General features: G+C 27.6%; 2 protein-coding genes and 1 long non-coding RNA gene across 5 annotated transcripts; 2 read left to right on the forward strand and 1 right to left on the reverse strand.

The window, feature by feature from the left end:
* Window positions 1-1,634: 1,634 nt before the first annotated feature.
* Window positions 1,635-10,822, forward strand: LOC107169302 (leucine-rich repeat-containing protein 58). 2 transcript variants are annotated; one of them, XM_015519009.2, is made up of 5 exons: window positions 1,635-1,794; window positions 1,860-2,476; window positions 4,429-4,645; window positions 7,630-7,819; window positions 10,469-10,822. In XM_015519009.2, the coding sequence occupies exons 2-5, from the start codon at window positions 1,965-1,967 to the stop codon at window positions 10,636-10,638; spliced, it is 1,089 nt and encodes a 362-aa protein (XP_015374495.1). In that variant the 5' UTR covers window positions 1,635-1,794; window positions 1,860-1,964; the 3' UTR covers window positions 10,639-10,822. The 2 variants fall into 2 exon arrangements, with proteins under 2 accessions (XP_015374495.1, XP_015374494.1); XM_015519008.2 differs by having other exon boundaries at window positions 1,636-2,476.
* Window positions 10,823-12,738: 1,916 nt separating this feature from the next.
* Arpc4 (Actin-related protein 2/3 complex, subunit 4) lies at window positions 12,739-17,414 on the reverse strand. Of its 2 annotated transcripts, none has more exons than XM_015518992.2 (2): window positions 17,123-17,414; window positions 12,739-14,755 (listed from the first exon to the last, which is right to left on the reverse strand). In XM_015518992.2, exon 2 carries the CDS (start codon window positions 14,744-14,746, stop codon window positions 14,240-14,242), a length of 507 nt encoding a protein of 168 aa, XP_015374478.1. In that variant the 5' UTR covers window positions 14,747-14,755; window positions 17,123-17,414; the 3' UTR covers window positions 12,739-14,239. The 2 variants fall into 2 exon arrangements, with proteins under 2 accessions (XP_015374478.1, XP_089081597.1); XM_089225471.1 differs by lacking the exon at window positions 17,123-17,414 and adding an exon at window positions 15,838-15,943.
* A 726-nt stretch (window positions 17,415-18,140) lies between these two features.
* LOC149056039 (uncharacterized) lies at window positions 18,141-20,653 on the forward strand. The gene is made up of 4 exons (XR_016191353.1): window positions 18,141-18,474; window positions 19,957-20,111; window positions 20,177-20,247; window positions 20,314-20,653. It is a non-coding gene; the product is annotated as an uncharacterized LOC149056039 (long non-coding RNA).
* Window positions 20,654-21,564: the final 911 nt, after the last annotated feature.

Consider the following 21,564-nt stretch of genomic DNA (forward strand, 5'->3'; position numbering starts at 1 on the left):
ATCAGAAAAGATATTGAAGTTGAAAATCGAAGAATTTTGAATAGGTAATCAACGTGTAGATAAACGGATATAAAAAAAACACATTATTATAAAATCAATAATCAATTGCTTCGCTCAGAATCTAAAATAATGGTAGGTAGGTATCTAGAGTTGGTTATGCATTACCTAAGTAGTAATAAAGATTATATTTTAAAACTGGCATCCCATTAGATATATAAGTTTTCTTTAATTTTTCCTTTTATATTTTTATTTTGAAATTAAAAAAATGCAGAAGTGTAACTTTGTGTCACTTTGGGGTGAATAATTTTTACACCAAATTTTTAAATTGAATGACGAATGTATATAATGTCATTCATAACATACGCTTATATAATATAGTACCCAAATTATATGTATACTTAATACCTATACTACGATGGATACAAATGTTGCCATCCCTATTAACATTTAAAAACTAAATTGTTTGTATTCAGCATATAATAAATTAATATTTTAATAAAATTAGGTAGCTAAACATTTTGTACAAGTAAAAAATTGGCAACGATAAGTTGTGGTGTTGTAGTATTGTTGCAGCAAAATAATTATCAACAAAAACAAAGTTTAACAAAATTGGAGAGTGCCCCAACGACGGCCAACATATTTGTTGGATCCTTGGATACATTTCAAATGCGTAAGTCATGATTGTGCATTTGTGCTACAGACTTTAATTCACAGTTAGATTCCTAATTTAATATACTTATGCAATAAGTATTAGTGGTTAGTACTTTAGAAGTTAGGTAGTAACTAGTAATGTCGTATATAAATAAATAATATGTACCTATGGTTTAAAACATTTCAAAAATTGTCGCAGAATAGTAATAATATATTATATAATTATTAGTACCTACGAGTATAATTGAGTACCTATCTAATTAAGTTGTTAGTTATTTAATATTTACATGGCCTGTGTATTATTTGGGATACATTATACTACGTGAGATAGATACGTTAGTTAGGACATTGGTAGTTAGTATATACCTCTATCGCTCTATCATATAGAATTATGGAAGGTAGTTACAGCTACTATAGGTATCTATAGGCTATAACCTGTTGATTATTACGACGGTGACGCAGCTGCGTGCGATTAGATTACGTGCTATTTTTTTTTATAGCAATAGGTTTCGATATATTCTAATAAATATATTATATAATGGGTACCAACTTACTGTACTAACTATATTCGTTCATGCATAGTTTGTTATATACAGCTATTATATTAGTATTATATATCGAAATGCCCTTTTGTTGTATGGCATACAAAGTGTGAAATTATTAATTATTATTATACCTTATAATAATAATAGAATCTGTTCTTGTTAATCTTAAATTCCTTGTATATGCCAATGGCCATAGACGCCGAGGCTTATTTATTTAAATAAAAAATAACAATAATAATATAGTACCTAACTATGTAATACGTAATAGAGCAATAATTTATATAATAATATTATTTTATCACACTATCACAATTAAACATAGATCAACTTATACTTGTAGCCCCTCCGCGTATTCAAAATACGGCTTATCGGTATATCGAGTGTTCAGTACACACTCCATGTTTATACAACTGATAGGTATATAACCGTACCATCAGAAAGCTACCATTTTCCTACCTACCGTTGTAGAGTCGATCCGTCGATCGTGCACGTGCATCTTACCTATGCATAACAGCCGCGCGGTAGGTATATTTGCCACGGCCATCACCCATTGCCGTATTTTATGACATTCGACACATCACACATGTGTATTAGATAGGTACTATTGGCGTAAATGCAATTATTTTATAATATTTTCGTCGTTTTACCATCGTGTTTTTATAGACAATAATTCTCGCTGCAGTGTTCGTGTGCGGTATACGAAACAATCAGATTGCAGTGGCCTATTCTCGTATATTACGTAATATATAATTATTATTATTCGCAATCATGTTTAATGGGTACTATGGGTCAACGTCGGAGAGCAGCGACAGCGACGCGCCGATCGACGACGGATCATCCGTTAAGACGATGGACCTCAACTACCTGTTGCTGGACGGCGACACTATCCAGAAGCATTTGGACGACATGTGCAAGCGCAGCCGGCCAGATGGTATTGACACGATGCTGCTCAACCATAACGCTATGCTATCATTGCCACCTGCAATCAATCGGTTCCAGCACCTCCGCGTGCTCGACATTAGCAACAACCGGTTGACGCATGTGCCCTACTTCGTGGCACGGTTACCACTCACCACGCTTGTCGCCAAGAATAATCTTATCGACGATGACGGGTTCCCTAAGGAGTTCGGCTGTGCTGCTCACCTCAAGGTGCTTAACATTAGTGGTAACCGGCTGTCACACTTTCCCCAACAACTACTGTCGGTCACCACTCTCGAGTACCTGTACATGGGCAGCAACAATCTAGTCGAGATACCCAAAGATATCAACAAACTCATCAGGTATAATATATTAATATACGATAACTTAAAAGTTAAGAATATATTACATATATTATACCTAATTATTGTTATTTAAGTTTTTTGGTTGTGCCATATGTTTTTGTGTGCGTTTTGGTCACGTGTTGGTCATGATGCTCAAGATTTCCGATAAAAAACGAATTGCGTATCTAAAATTGTGCAAGACGTGCGATTACCTACAATAATATGATATTTGGTGTTAATCGTTGTGGATATAGTACATCACTGCCTCATTTAGCTTGGATTGAATAAATATCAATTCATACCTATATGTACCTACTATATACTCGATAGTCGTATGCATATTCTTACACAGCTAAGTTTAAAGCAGATTTCAAAAATAATATCTTTAATTTTACATGCAGCTTCTGAGCTTCACATACCTATCTGAAACATGTTTAGGGCAGGTATTTAATATTTACAGTTAAAATCATTCACCAAGTAAAATTTAATACATTTATAGAGAAGTTAAAGTATATGTGTAGGTATAAATAGACAATGCGCAAACGATGATTGGCTACTGATACGCAAACAATGTACGGTATTTTGGCTAAAATAAACAGATGATGCGCAAATGATATACATCCATAGAAAGGGCCAATTCAATTTAATGTATTTTAACTAGCTTGTAATTAATAAATGTATATAGTTTAGTGTTTAGTTATGTATGCCGTTTGGGTAAGAGTGTGTACCTTACGATATCGTCAACGAAACCAGAGACAAACTTTTAAATTTAATAACGTCATTGACCTTGGCCTTTTGTCAGATCAAAGTTCTTCAGTTGTTGTTCTCGTATATAGTCCTATCTACACATAAGTTAAATGCAGTTGTAATTTGTTAGTACAACAATATTATTATTATAATTATCATTATTATTATGATCTGTCTATTTTTATGAATATATATGTATTATGTATAGTATGTACACACAAAATAATAATGTAGGTATGTATTATGTCGAACAAAAACATGGTTCAATCATCATTAATATAAAAAATTAAATATTCATTTTAATTTTAATTTTAGTTAGGAAGACAAATAATTAAGGTATTAATGTGGTCTATGGTTGTATAGTAGCTAATCTAAGTGGTAGTTGTAGAACTGTAGAAGAATACAAAAAAATAAAACTAGATCGTTTGCGTCGAGTGGACTGGCGTGTAGCCGTGTAGGTATCATATTTATTAAAATACAAAATTAAATAATGCACTGGTTTAGTAGGAATGACGTAAGTGAAATTACATCCAGCTCATTAATTTGTGTAAAATATACCTATACATACATTCTTATTACCTACTTAATATATAAAGGTAGTTTGTAGAATACAAAAACTTTTTGCATGGGTCATGAGTGTGGATTAGAAGTGGTTCCAGAGTATATTTTATTTGGGAGTTAGATTGTGGTTCTTAGGTATATCCGGTGTAGGAGCATTAATTAATTATTAAATATTAAATAATATATAGTGTCGGTGTAATATAAAAACATATAATAACTGGATATACATACTATTCATTTATGCTCTATAAATCAGTTTAAGCCAATCATTTAAAAAAAGGCAGCGTAGGTATTAAAAAACGATTTTTGTATTGTAATAAATATATATTATGATATATTTACCTAATATTTTATGTGTATAAATAATATTATCGGGTATTTATTGGGTAACATTTCATTGTTAAAGCGGTTATACGTCACAGATTCATCACTCTGCATTATTTCATACTTATAAATTTTTTTTTCTGTATAGTTTTAATTCATTATATAGAAATATCCACACAGATTATTAAGGAGAAAATAAGAGACTACAGCCTCCCCCCCTAATGAGTTTGGTCCTAATTTAATCTATGTGATACTGTTCAATCGCACTTGTAGTATGTAGAATGTAATTGTAGTCACTATACCTAAATATCCAATAAGGTTGTAATATTTTGTTTTAGATTGAAGTTCTTGTGTTTGGGTGGAAATCATCTGTCAGATGTGCCTGTGACTTTAGGTATGTTGGATAATTTGAAAGCGCTAAACTTGAGTGATAACTCACTGGAGAGTTTGCCACCGGCCATTGCCAATCTCAAACATCTAAAATCGTTGATGTTGCACAAAAACAGACTTCGTACACTTCCTGTAGAAATCATATCATTGAAGTGCCTCACAGAGGTAAATACCATAAAAAAAGTTGATTTATTCATATTAATTTATGTTTAAATACATTGGATATGGCCTTCTTTGGCCTATTATCTATTAACGTGGGCTGTCGAGCAATGTCACGGACCACGGTCTTTATGAAGACATATGCATGTGTACTTTTCTTCGTTATAACTGATTGAGTGAGTACTCAAACTTTATAACTTTTAAGAGGACGCTACACCCACATGTGTTGTCTTACAAATGTACAAGGTACAACGGCAAGGCAAAAGCTATTTGCTCAGGACAACTAGTATACTCCTAGCTTATGTATTAAAAGTAGAATTACTAATTAAAACTCCACAACGCATATGGAAGAACTTTATCTGTGTTATAGCGTTTTTATTATTTGTATAACATTAAACAATTAAAGTTATTATTGCTATATAAAAAAAAAGGTTTCGATATAGAAAATGTTCTTCCCTATGCAATGTGGAATTTTGATAATTCTTCTAAAAATACAGAGTATAGTTGCCTCTCATAAAATAGTTTTTGCTATGTTGTACATTTTTAAGATAGATATTATCAAAGATGGGCAAGTTAATGAAAATAATTAACTCGAGTTAAGTTAAAAAGACACATGATCGTTTAGTTAAAAGTAAATAATTAACAAATCATAAATTTAACCCGACAAGTTAAAAGTTAATATGGAAAAATATGTTAACTTAACTCTGCTTAAAAAAGTTAATCTTTTTTTTCTTAAATTAGTAGGTACCTATGTAAATAACATAAAGAGTGACTGTGCGTGTCTATCTAATTTAATAGAATATAATATCAATATACAAAATTTTTTTATTAAAAAAGAACAGAAATATTTAAGGTATCCGGCAGTGGCGCCAAAGTCCAAAATTTTATCTATGACATCAGATACCTCCACATGAAATTTTGACACCCACCTATTTCTTATAATTACCTTACCCCTAACCTTATAGTTTTTATGAAATATTATCAACTTTTAGTTTACAATTGACAGTAATGTCTAATACATGCAATTATCCATATCGTAATATATTTAGAATGACAAACGTAACCCTCCAATACCTACTAAAATCACCTATGACAACACTGTCATAGGTTAATATATATTTTGGCGCCACTGGTATCCGGTAGGCATTGGATTATTTTTATTTTATATTAATATTTACGTATAAAAACAAAAATTTTAAAATGTTTTTAACTTGATGGATTATTTTTAAATCAACTGAGAAAAGCTAAGTTATTTCAACTGTCAATTTAACTAGTTAATTTCATAAGTTCATTATTAGAACCTAAATTAACTAGTTAAGTCAAAAAGTTAAAAATATTTAACTTTTTAACTTAATTTTAAATTTTCGACTTATTAATGCCCACCTTTGGAGATAATACATGCTGGTGTAGCGTGCTCACAAGCAGTGAAATTATATATAGATACTTATCGGTACATAATTTTCATACGAAATAAGTTGAAATCAATAGCAAGTTTTATACTGGGATTTTTTAATAAAATGTATAAAATTAATAACAACAAAATGATTACCTACTTGTTTAGTGACGGAGAAGACAACTAAATTGTGTATTTGGAATAATTTTGTGGTTGTTTATTAAATAGAGCTTATTTTTTTAGAGATTTATTTTTGTAAGAAAGGTAGAAGGCTTATTAGTTATTGATCTGATTATATGATGATGAAATATCGTGAGATTGACTAGGTTTTTACTAATAAAATTAAAAACTTCCATTGTAACAGAAAATATGTAAGAAATAGATATTGCATACAAATACAAGTGCGAATGATTACAAATTTTCTTGAAAAGTAATCTTCGAGTACGAATTTAAATGTCATGAAGTTGAACACAAGTAATTTTTATTGATAGATAAATGCAGGAATACAATTTTTAATTTTAATAGCTAAGTGTTGAAATGTAGTACGAGGTTACTCATGTTCAGTAGTTCATATAGTTTATTCACGCCTAACCAAAAAATAAATCTAAAATAAATTGTACACACACAATTTTTTTGTATAGACATTTTGAAGTTCAAATGTTAATGCAATTTTATATTTAAACGAAGAATTACGATTTTAGCCATTTTTTTTGTAATTCAAAGATATTTTTTATGAGTGTTTGGCAACTTTTACATATATTTAATATAGACACTTATAATAATTTTACAATGTCATGGTGAAAATTTCATAACATTTAGATAAATTTAACTATTTTGCCAATTTATACCAACGAATCTACTCGCGTTGTTCTTCGGAAGTTGGTATTCAATCAAAAGTTGATTTCAATAACGATACTAATAGTATATACCCTAGCTGTTATAAATTAATAAATATTTTTTATTAATAACATACCTAATAAGTGTGATGCTTTAATGTTTTGAACAATAAGTAATTCAACCTACAGTATTACTGATATCAAAATGAAATAAAAACAAATTAGCATAAACTTTCAATATAAGTAATAATACAAAAAATACATAATAAAATATACTCAGAAATAACCGTATATCTGTTCTGAATCATCTTTCGTAAGCAATGAATTATGATTTCAAATGATACATATATTATATTACTATATGAGCATAACCACAGATACAAAAAAATATTTTGTAATTTTGGCATTTTTTTTGAAGGAATAAACAAGAGGTAGGTACCTAGCTATAACTTGTAACTATACATAATACCATCAACTGCATTATCAGTTGAAAGTTATACATTTTTATGTTACAGTACTTTGTAACTTTTGCTTATTCCAGATTGTATATTAAAAATATAGGTATATATAAAAAAGTTATACATCTGAATATCTGATGAAATAAATATAATATATTATAGCACATATTATGCAGGTAGATTATGTACTTATTTGGTGTCTTACCTATTTATATTAACAATATGATTTGTATAAGGAGATCAACAAGCACCTAATAGCTATTTAAAATTAAATCACCTTAATAAATTGTGCTTTATTTCTAGTTAAGCCTGAGGGACAATCCATTGGTTGTGAGATTCGTAAGTGATATGACGCATAATCCACCATCTTTACTCGAACTGTCTGCTAGATCAGTGAAAATTAACAATGTACAATACGGAGAACGCGATTTGCCATACAATTTGATTGAATATTTATCAAGCGCACATCATTGTGTCAATCCTAAGTGTAAAGGTTAGTAGTTTAATATTAATATTTTGGATTAGGTATATAATAAACGCTAATAACATTTTGAATTGTATTGTGGTACGTATTTTAGTAATCAATAATATATATTTATGAGCAATAATCACTAATTATACAATATGAGACAGGGATAACTAACTATAGGTAGGCTGTAGGCGTTACTCTGTGGTACTCTGTCATCGAGACCTTCCTCTTAGGTAGGGTATTAGGTAATGATTCGCATATAAGAATGGATTTTAGTGTTTTACTTTTAGGTAAGAATTAAAAAAAAATGAAGCTTTACTGTCAAATTCATTGTCGGCTAGGATTTTTTTTTTTATTAGTTTATAAACAGCTAGGACCCCACGGAGCGGATTTAGTTAAAAAGCGTCACATGTACAGTAATACCAACAATTAATCGTAGAATTTGGTTTTATACGATTTCTCAAACAATAACCTACCTAATGTAGGTATTACATATCTATGCAGGTAGACATCTTATGGTTGTATAACGTGTAATCGTGTAAACTATGAGATCTACAATAGGATCTATTTTATCAACGGTGTAGAGCAGAGGTTCCCAAGCTTTTTTGACTCACGACACCCTAAGTTATTTCCTAAAAATCTGGAGGCATTCTATGACCTTATATTCTATACTGAACACGCAATGGTATAGCAATACCCCGGTCGGGGACCTCATATTATTAATATGGTACAGTAGCAGTCGACTCGTGTAGACGCGTAGACGTGTTGTAGTCAGGTACAACTGTACAAGTGTAGGTATTACGACTATAACGTACACAAGTGGAATATAACAAGTACTTGAACATGGATAACATTTGTTTAATTCATGATACAATGGAGTTAGCCATATAGGTACTTATACAATACCTATAACGTATGTGGGCCCAGTGGGCATCCATACTTCGACAGCTAGCTATTTCTATTTTTAGTACATAATACCAATCGCCGATATTATCTTCATTGATATTATTGTCTTGTCTCCATTATAATTATATTATATTAGAAAATTTATTTTTCGTTAATTTTGTTTAGTAACTTTTATAGATTACAAATACAGTTATTTAATTTTAAATTCTGTCATAATATACCATTATAGTTGAGTTACAAAATATCCAAAAGCGTTAACATTTCGGCTGGTGGTAGGTTGGAGGAGATAGAGGATATTCAGTGGTAGTCAGTAATCCACTACTCTATAGCCATATAGGCAATGAAGAAAAAATGAAGCTCCAGAGGAAAATTGCGGCTAAGGCCTTTCATATGCAAGGCTATTACTCAGATTAGTTTTATATTAAATAATTAGAATTTATTTTTTTGGCTTCCATGACGTATTACCATCAATGGTATTACATCGTTTGAGCTATTCAATTTTGAAAACAGTACAGGATATAATATATTCTGTTCAGCGAGAGAACTCACCGATTCTGCTTATCTACCCTCGTCGCCATATGCTTCTGAAACCGATTTCCCTAAGGCAAGGTGTCGGATGCGTATGAAGAACTGATTTTGAACGATCCTCGGTGTGTTCTCTTGCTGAACAGTGTAGATAGTAGATATCTATCTAGGAATATTAATCACTATGCACTGAGTTATTAAAATTTGGGTAGGGACCTACCTAGTTTACAAAATGAGTAGGTGCATCAATTATTTTTTCATAAAGAACATATTAATATATTATTTAATGTCGTTTTTGCGATATTTATCCCATAACATTAAAAGAGAGGATTGATATTTGATAACAAGGAATTAGTAGGAGGTTTATTTGTTAATTTTTCTAAAAAACGTTTTGAGGACTGTAGTCTGTAGTTAACAAGGTAGTTAGGTAGTTATAATAAAGGGGTTTGTTTGGTTTTTTAAGAACATTGGGATTGAAACTTATTGACTTCTACATAATATGTATAATATTTATTATTTTATAGCATTATTATATTAGGTGTATTATATAATTTACTCAGAGAAGTGTTTTAATATAAGTCCTAAGAATGAACATTAAATAAATATAATTCATCAACATAAATAGATGTGTTTATCTAACTATAGGAGCACGTCACATACCTACTACTTGTTAGAGAATATAAAATTAAAATTACAGAAAAATGCTTTAAAAGAAGTAGGCAGGTACTTGGTTAAAACTATGGGGTTAAAAACATGGGGAAGCGGTATGTACAATGTAGGTACCTACATGGAAATATGTCCAAGTAATATTCATTATTATTGAAAATACTGAAATCTACCAAATCAGCCTTTTTTGTTGTTAAACTCTATGTTAATTTCACAAATTTATATCTTAGAATTTTAGATGGTGGGTTGGTAACTACACAGAATATTCTATAGCCTCCACAAATAAACATGCAAATGTAAGAAGTTCCAAACTTGGTTATGTACCTACCTACCAAAAAATCACAAAGTCCCTATGTTATTATTTTTATTGTGCTCCTAAAGTTTAATTTTGGTAATTTTTATAGAGAAGATAGATGTTTTTGGAAAATTTATAAATTTTTCATAATTTAATTGTGCTATATAGAAGAACATTATTTTCTAAATATACCTATTAAAACCGTGATTTTTATTTATGGTGTACATTATACCTACCTACCTTTACAACTGTGATATTAACATTTCTAATTACTTTGGCAGGTGTATTTTTTGATGACAGAGTAGAACACATTAAGTTTGTGGACTTTTGTGGCAAATACCGAATTCCACTGCTACAGTACCTATGTTCATCAAAATGCATAGTCAACCACAGAAACATACTTGGAGATAGCACGGACAGCAATATGATGAGAAAAGTTTTACTCGGATAAATCTGTGAACATTTATTTTTAAAGAGATAGGTTACCTACCTACTTACTACACAATTTATTTGATTTATATGTAAATACCTATTTTCATACATACAAGCCCCTATTAAGTCTATTCAAGACAACTAAGGGTTGAATTCATCAATACAGTCATGGTACACTAAATAAATACTATAAGTACCTCTGACATTTTTTTGAGTTTTATATTGATGAAAGTAATTAGCAGGAAAATTATTAAAAATAAAATATTACTTATTAGTTATTACTAATAGGTAACCATCAATTTATAAATTATAAGTATTATGTTAATCATAAATGTTGATGAATAGTAATAATAAACCATTCACTGATATTCCTAGACATATATAATTTATAAATATGAAATTAATAAGATATTAACATTTATTAGAAGTGTTAAAATATTTAATTAAAAAATTCTACATATCAATAATTATTTTATAATTTTAAATGACAAAAATTATAGATTTATAAATGAAAATAGTAACTTTCCATCAACTTGGGCGTATTTACATATGTGCAATCAAAATGAAAATTATCCTATAAAAATCCATTCAATAAGATTTTTGTTATAAATCTATAACTTTAACAATAGTTTTATAACTATAAGTATACCATCTGTTTTTATTTTTATAATTGTATATTTTTATTGACATATTACATGAAAGTGTATTGAATAAAATATCAATTGATACAAGTTGTTTGGCAAATAAAAACCATTCCAATTTAATTCTGAGATTGTTATTGTATACCTAACCAATAACCCTATGGTGAAATTGACATTTAGAGAAAAGTCTAGAATTACCTATGATTAAGCAATTTACTATCTTATTTAATTCTAAATTATTACTTTGGCCATTAAAATCATAATCCATCAACACCCCCTTAACAATTTTGATTACCCCTTAGTAAAACCGATTTCACTATATATGAATTATGAATAGTGTTCTCATCTAAAATATGTATACATATTATATTTATATATGTAGATAACAATTTTTTGCAATTGTTTAATTAATATTAACCTATTTGTTTGAATAGTTATTAAATGTATACCTATTAAATTAACAAAGTATGGTTTTAAAATAAGAACAAATAAAAAACTGATTAGTACATCTATTATTAAGTATTAAATAGTTAGGTAAACTTAGTGCTCTTTAAATAAGTAAATAATACCTTACAGTAGACATGCTTAACTGTGGAGTGGAGTGTAATGTATCTAATTACAATAAAAACAAAAAATTACATCATTTTAAGCCGATTACTACCTATATCAAAAGAACTTACTAAAAAATTATGTTTTATCTGTATTCTATTTGCACATAGCTGAATGTGATAGTAGTAAGTACCTGGTATACATTCATTATTAATTAGACATTTAGACCTTTTTTATATAATTTTTATTAAGAAAATATATTTTTGTTACCTATCTGAAGTTTCTATAAAATATTTAATATTACAAAAATGATAAAGTATTAAATCAACATAATACATGAAATCTAATTGTTAATAGGTAAATCAGTAATCAATTTTATAATTGTGCAATTATCGCTATTTGAGTAAAATAATATACAGAAACAGATTTATTATATAATAGATCTAACATTCTAACATGTATATTTAACAAAAAAAATAAATACACATTATATTTAGAAGAAAAGTCTTAAATTAAATCAAGCATTCATGTTTATTTACTTTTTGATTGTTGAATATGAGCTGGATAATGTGCATCAATTAAAATTTTAAAGCTTAGATTAGAATTGTATCCACCTTTAAGCATTAACTGCATGTTACATGGTACAGTACCATAATATTTGTGTTAAGCAATAACATTCATTATTGAAATTATGTTCATCAAAACATAACCTTAATTATAAGGGAATTTAAAATTTTAACACATATTGAAAACAATTAAATCAGTAAGTTTGGGAAATTTGCAAAATGGTTACAATTCCAGAAACTTACAACTTAAATTAACTTTATAAAGTTCTACTAAAAGACATATTAATATATTATATTAACCTTCATAAAGATAATTACCAACAGCTAATTGATTACTTAATAATACGTAATAGAAGATTTAAGTCATATCTCAAATGCGTTTTAATTTAATAGATAATGAAGTACAGTACAGACACAATTATTGTAGTGGATAACCTTGATTTCTGCTAAACATACATTATTTTAATCAGAGGCAGTTTGAGTATACTATTTTTGGTGCACTGCACCGACAATGTTAGGGGGATGGGTGGTGTTGGTTGAGCATGTGCTGACCGCAATATTTAATTTTAATGTTCAATAAATGCAAAAAGTAATAAAGTACCTAATCAATGACATATGATAAATGATAATCGTGGCTGAAACTATTGAAAGCGTCGAGTTAAGAATATAAGGGCCTTATAATTATAAACTATAAACTTATTAAAAAATATTTATTTGTAATTTCTATTATGATGGGGGGGGGGGGGGGTTGTCTATATGTTGTCTTGCACCACTAAGTATAATACATTCAAACCGCCTCTGATTTTAATTACTTACTGTAAAATTATGTTTTTTCTCTAATACCTAACTGCAGAAACTAATTTCTATACTGTTTAAAAGAAAAAAAAACTGTAAAATTGTATACTTCATTTGAAAACCCATAGCTACATTTTATTTAAAACTGTTGAATTTTTGTAACAATTTATATTAATATTTTAAGAAAGTTAGTACACATTTAACTCTTAATAGATACATTTTGCCTTAAAACAAGTACAAACGATATACATTTTAGTGAGAAAAATTATTTTTCAAGAATTTAAGGTTAAGCAATTAACTACATAAAAAAAAATTAGAGCTTCATTTTATTTCTGTAAATAAAAATTAATTTCAATAAACTAGTGGTTTTGAATAAAAAGATATTCTAAAGATAATAACTTATAAAAATTAAACTGATATTTTATTATTCTAAATTCCAGATTTTAATAAATACAGTTTAAAATCAAATAACAATTATCTATGACACAGATATATACAATAAAATATTGTTTATTGCACACATCTGTGATTTATGATATGTTTTTAGTTAAACCATTTTTTCTTAACTTCCTATATCAGAAGCGTTAATTATGTGACATGCATAGAACTTTCATAAAATAATACATTATACAAATAACAGAGCTAGGCTATAACCTAGGCTCTCTAATATAAGCTATATATCATTGCATTCATGTAGTAAGTATTCGTAAAAAATATTTAAATAGATTATGTTATATTTAGCTAAGATAATTATAAAAGTAAAATAATGGTATCTAGTATTTATACCATAACAATATGTTAGTTCAAATTATTTTTATAATAGAACCAAGTATAAAATATTAATAATAAAAAAGAAGTAGAGCACATAAAATTACTATTTAAAAGTATGCTTTAAATTCCATTATTGCCATCAATACATAATAGTATATTTTTTTTGAGTGTTTTAACTTTTAACCAGGCATGAAAATTAATTTTTCTACATTTCAAATTTTAATCTTATAATAACTTTAAACATTTTAAAATATAAAAAAATGATTATAGTAGAAAATAAAAAATAATGCACACTGGATTAAAAATGTTTGAGAAACTCTTCTGAACAAATTCTCGCTCTTGCATTAATTGCCAACTTCATTTCACTGATCTCTTTGTCAATTTCTTCCATAAATCGAATAATGAAATCAATAAGTTTATTCCTGTACATCTGTTCCACATGCATGTTAGTGATTAAGAATGTTATGTCATATCCAGCTATTGGTTTCCTTCTTAGAATGAAAAAATTTTCTGCTCGTTTCATCATGAATCGCGTGAACTTATCACACAATAATCGCTCAATCTCATCACATTGTTTAATTGCTATACTCACCCTTATTGAATTTATAGAGCTCTCAATAAAAACACGTTCTCGCTCATTACGACTGATCAACATTGGAGTCAATATTAACTCCCTGTTGGTTTGCATTTCTATTTCTGGTTTGCTGTGACGTTCAACCACCTGCGAGTAAAATTGGCTAATGCAAATGGCAGCATCCAACGAATGCTTTACAACTGAAAGGTAAGGTTTTAGTGTAGTGGTCATTGTTGAAATCTAAAAAATATCAAAAATATAAACAACATATGAGAATAGTAATAAGTTTGAAAATTCAACGAGAATAATTCTATTTAAATTTTATATAATTTTTAACAATACTTAAAGTATAATAAGAAAATGTTTTCAAAATCATGATCAGAATTTGATAAATTTATTTGGAGAGGCTGAAGTCCTGGCTCTAGTTTCAATATGCTTTATTATTATTATAATATACCTAATTATTATTGAAATTATAATTTACAATATTGCGTAAGCAAATGTATCCAAAATTAAGTCTTAATATTATATTAACAATATAGATACAATTATAAAAACACTAATCAGATTAAATTCAAAACATTTACTTAGATTTTTTATATCAAAGTATTGACTTAAAATAATAATTCAAGGACACAATGTGGATAATATCCACTGGATTTTCAAATAGAAATTATAAATGGTCCTAAAAGCAACTTCAATTTGGTTATAAATGAATACCTATATTTTTTATTATATATACAATAATTATAAATACAAGAACACAGATAAATTTTTACAATCTATTATTAATTTGGTAAGTATTGGCAATAACCAAAATAGAACACTTTGGCTGGATCTAAAATATGGATACAACCAATTTTAAATGTGCAGCGGAGTAGCCAGGGGATTTTGGATATTTACCCCTTCTCTCCAGCTGGGTACTATTACCTTCCCAACTACATCTAACCTACTTATTATTAACATGGGGGAGGGGGGTGATTTTTTTCTCAAAGACAATATCATATAACATCACAATATCTATACGTATTACTTTAACACAAGTGATGGGAATAATCGAAATGTTATCGTAATTCATAATCAAGTTTCTATTCAATTAAAATAATTGAGATATTATATAGAATGAAATTAATTTTTGAATCAATTTAAATCGGAATGAAAAAAATTTGTTGTCAAAAAAAGATGATTTTTTTTAAAACCAATTCTAAAAATATTGAAGTTAGGTAAATAATTAATAAACAATGTATTTAACACTAACATTGTAGTTCTATGAAAATGTTTAATTTAGTTAAAAATATGTTAGTTAATTAATGTTTAATTACCACATAGGTAGGGCTGAAATTGGTTAGACTATTTGAAAAAGTGACTAACATACACTTGTTTCATTTGTCTTTGAATCCCTATATTTATAATTTGATTGATTCAAACTTACTAATTTTTGCTGAAATTACAACAAATAATGATTATAGTTAACACAAATTTTAATATCAAATAATTATATCATATTACTTATTTAAATTAATAATGTTTATAAAGAATAATACACAAGATCATTTTTTAGGATATACTTTTATAATTATTTAAAATTCATATTTGATTTGAGATAATATGGTCCGTATTTGGATAATTATTTTTGTGTTATTTATGAAACTGTTAACTGTTAAGAGATTACTAGATTAGTAGAATAAAAGTACTCGAGTATAATATTATTAGTAATTATTTTATTATTTGTTACTTATTACAATTTGAGTGACTACTAAAGTACTAACAAAATTAGTAATTACTAGTTTTTTATTTGGTTACAAGAATTGAGACCAAGCAAATCATTTGATTATTTTTCCTAACAATCGAGTTACTCAATTATTCACATCACTATTTAACACTACTAAAGAATATTTAGTGAAATAATACAAAAAACTGAAAAACCCTAATTCCTGATACTAGCTGTAGGAACATAATTAATATAATATTACTGTATACTCTACCGCACAAATATATTACACAAACAACTAAGTATTGTGGTACAAAAATAAACTACTGGGCAGTCAAATATTATTTTATCAAAGGGAATGAGACACATCAGCTAAGCCTTAGAATGTATAACTATTTTAATTGTATGATAATATTTAAACAATGTGCGACTCATTTTTTCCAAGAGTACGTCCAATTAGGCATTCATGTTCTTATTATGGTATATTATAGGTAAGTAATTATCACAATGGGTATACTGAGAGGAGCTTAAAGTATATACAAATATTATTTTCTAATTAATAATTATATTAAATAATAATAAAAATCTCTCCCCCCCCCTCCCCCCATAACAGCACAAACTTGCCCAAATTATGTGACTGCTATCTAAGTAAAAATTAATGTTTTTATTAATAGTTTCATTTATGATGGACACATAAATAATTGATCGAAAAAAGGAGAATGTAGGTAAGATAAAGTAATATGTATAATAAATACAATGTTCATCTCAGTTTGAGTCAAAATTAAATGCCAACATTACCCCAACATTATGTAGATAATGATGTACAGTATGTGATGATTATGAGATGTTTTTACAATATATCGATAATATAAGCAGTAAAGGTACACTTCACTCACCTTTAAAAAAAATATTATACTCAATATTGTGAATATGCGTGTATATTTTTGTCGAATATATGTGTTGAGGGAAAAATTATGAGAAAATCCTTATGGGGTATTCCGTGTAGATAGCGAGTTAAACATCTATTGGAAAAATACTGAGTACTTATAAACGGACTATTGTAATTGTTATGTTTAAATTTTTAATTATTGTTCAACTAAAACTAATGAAAAAATAGTAATTTATAAACAAGAAACAGATTAAACAGAAGCCTGAAATGTTGAATTCGTGTATTATTATTTTTTAACCAACTGATAAGTTTTGACAGCATTGAATGCTGATAACACGACCACCACCTTCCCAATGGTTACCAGTCTACCACCACGATTAAAGATAGTATATACCCATAGATATTAAAGAATGGATAGGCCATTTGAGCTTATCATACGGGAATGAATATGAAATTATTTTGAGGTTATAGAGGTCTTAACACAAATAGATAACAGAATTTGGTTTAATCACACATAATAATTATTTATTTTATTTATTTCATTTTATTCAATTAGTTGTCAATATTTAATACTCAATATTATAAATTAGTGTAATATACTAATATGTAAGTTTATAAATTAATAAATAATAATAATACAATTAATACATTAATATTAAACCATAAAATGGAGTAAATTAGTCAAATTATGCAATAACTAGGTAACATCCAACAGGTTCAATTAATACAATTAAATTTATATTATAATAAAATATACATATTACATTTATAATAATTATTATTTTATTATAATTTATAAATTCAAATATCTATTATCAGTATTATCTATGCGTCCAGCAATGATAATAATCACAAAATATAATTTATGATAAGACCTCTGCCAGAAAGAGAGGTAATGATAAAAATCTGTCTTTCTCTCTTCCCCATTCCGGCACACTTCCCTCTATTCGATTAATATAGCAATGGCCTATCCATTCTTTAATATCTATGTATATACCACCATTGAAATTGAACTATTATAGTCAATGTATACCACATGACATTTCTTAATATAATCTATGATTAGGTATATCATCATAGATAATAAAGAATATAATGGATAGGACATTGTTCTAGGATAGGACATAACCACATAACGCGGGTCTTATCAGTGGGAATTAAGGAGAAGGCCACCGCCATCGACCTGTCCATGATAGTTATATCACTTATATCATGGACCTGTCCTAAACTCGATGTCTTCACTCTTCAGTCTTCATAGTTCATAGGAGCCAAGATTTTGATCTTTCACATTGTCTTAGTTTGGGTTTGAAAGACGGGATTTATGCATTTACACACAGACTAACAACTTCATATTCTCTAGTATAAATAGTATAATATTATTACCTATATTATAATTTAATTTTGTACAAACTTATTTGATTATCATCAGATATTAATTCCAACTATTCAATAATAATTATTTAATATTAGTAACTAACTAAAAATTCTTATTTTTGTATTCTTACTTATGGCTGTAAAAAACAGTAGCATTTTTCAGGCATATTTTCTTTTCATTAAATTGAACACAATTGTAAAAACTGCGCGATGATATGTTTTTTTTTTTAAATTCAACTTTATTTATATATAATTGCTTAACCCTGCATCAGTCGCGTTGTTTAATATCACACAAGAAGTCGCGCGTCTACATTTGTAGAACAATCACAATTTTATTGTTGTCATTAATAATTTGTTATTACAAAATAAATAAATGATTTGACCAAATTATTCAATAATCATATTAAATGTATATTTTTAATCAAATTGTTGTACAATATTAATTAATTTAATATACATATGTCGAAAGTCCTATTACAATTTAAAGGAGTTAAAATATTATGCATGAATGCTTATAATTATTTTGTTAGTCTTTTAATTTTAAGTTTTAATTAGTATCCATTTCATCTGAAGATGTACTGTATTGTTTTTTATTGAAACAACAATCGCATATATATTTGAGGTGATCGTTGCATATCCATTTATAGCAAGTTTCGCATGAATTACGTGTGCTTCTGTTACGTGCTCGTCCACATAGATGACATTTACCAACTCCACCTGGGCGGGTGTTTTTGTAAAACGGGTAATTATTTTGTAAAATAATTAAAATTATTTTACAAAATAAATAAAGAAAAAGTATCATGACATAGGTACAAATATTATAAATAATTTATATAGGTACCAAAAACAATAACATATAAGTATTATATATTATATATTATATTATATAAATATTATATAATATAAATTATAATGTATAACGTTAATATAAGCTTAAACTATTTCATTTTAATACAAATTACGGGAGTTTAAAATATGAGATGTAGTATAAAAGTTACGTACCCGAGTCGTCGCGTAATCTACAATAGTAGAACATAAAACTTGATTGCTCAATATACGGAACTACACTGAAAGATAAACTCCGAAATCATTACAGTTTTCAATCATATAATGTTGTTAAAAGGTATTTAGTTTATCATTGTCATTGGGTAATTCCAAAACCATCTAAAATTAAATTGATTATCACTGTACTACAATAGTAGAACGCGCGACTGATGCAGGGTTAACTCTGTGGTTTTCAACCTTTTTAACAACGTAGCACACTTCTTCTCCTACACAATTTTCGCGGCACACCAATTCATATAATCCGTGATATAATACCTATAGTATATATTTAGATATATAATATTTATTTATTTTTTTGTGGTACACTTCAAGGGCGCTCGCGGCACACCGGTTGAAAACTACTGGCTTAACTGCATAACTATTAATAATTATTTATTCATAATATTCATATATACTTCATAGTTTCAGTACTTGAATAAAGTAATATTACCTTATAGTATCGTATCAAAAGACTCAATCATTGAACAACTTATATCCATTTGGGAGTATTCTAGAAGATTGTTTAAATGTGAAAATTCTCAAAAATTAGAAACATTATTCACAACTGCACCAGATTAGTATGTCATAAATTTTATTATGGTTAATAATATTATTTATAATAGAAATTACTTTTTGTGTCAAGATTGATTGAACCACTTACAATGTGTAAACAGGATCATCTCACATTATTCTCAAGTATTCACCATAACTTTGGTTAGAAATTGTGTATATTTTATAATGTGTTTTATGCTAATTGTAATTTTTACATTCTGTTTCCAGTTGCTGAATTTGATTGTTGTGTTTCCAAATTGTTTACAGTAGATTTGATTTTAAATTTATATGATTTGGATTGGATACTAGTGATTTTTGATTATTGCAGAAAACTCTTGCAAAATTACAGAGTAATGATTAATTTATACAACCATACAATAAATAAAAATGTAATTGTAGTTAATTGCAGATGTTTGTAATTAATTGATAAATTTAAACTAAGCAGCATTGGAAAATTCATATGAAAAATATTGTTTTTGATTGACTTAAACAAAAAAGAAGAAGAATTAACATTCATTACCAACATTCAATATGTTCTTATGGTATCCAAATTACAGCAAATTTATTGACTGTGAATTGTTCATATTTTATTAATTACTTATTATGACTTATGAACTACTAGGTCCATTGAAAGTATTTTTTATTGTAATTGACATTAAGTACCTATTTAATTAATTTATATATATTATATATATTTTGTCTCATATTTCATGTGCTTATGTAATTGATTATGGTCATAGCTTGACATTCTGATAATGAATATTATTATGTTTAATTATCCATATTTTTTTTAATTTGCTTGTCATTTTTCTTATTACTCAAATATATTATGCATTTGATTTAATATCATACACTACAATCATATAAAAGGTATACCTAACATTAATAATTAAATCATAAATAAATTAATTAATTGAAGTTTTCATAGGGACGTGTTATTCTATAAAATACTGAAATTGGTCTCCTCGGAAGTTGTGCAATATCCAAAGTATTTTAAAAATTAAAGTTGAACTGAAAATTATGTTTTTTCTTGCACTAAATGTATAAAAAAAATGAAAAAGCCTTAAACAACCAATAAGACCCAAGTCTTCTCTGTTGTTAAATTACTTTAAAATATAAGTAATTAATGTTGAAATAACATTGTAAAAGACGATTTTCCATTTTGCATAGATTAATAACATGGACTAGGTCAGCAAATGTTTTGAAATTTCTGAATATAGAACATATGTATTAGTATTTAATATATTATGTATAATGGTACAATTAAGCTCCTAAAAAATGTTGATGTGTCTAACAAGATGATTAATTTAATATTGTATTAATTAAAATTTAAAAGTAAAGATTTTACATTAGTTATGTAAACAAACTTTAATAGAATAATAATGTATGCACCAGTGATTGTCAACCTTTTAGGGTCCACGGATCCTTTAGATTTTGAAATAAAATATAGGGCTCCCATACAAACGTTTAAAACAAACA

Source organism: Diuraphis noxia, unplaced genomic scaffold (genome assembly GCF_037042655.1).
Source record: "Diuraphis noxia isolate RWA-SAM2 unplaced genomic scaffold, SU_Dnox_SAM2 contig0004, whole genome shotgun sequence".
In the NCBI taxonomy this organism is placed as follows: Eukaryota; Metazoa; Arthropoda; class Insecta; order Hemiptera; family Aphididae; genus Diuraphis; species Diuraphis noxia.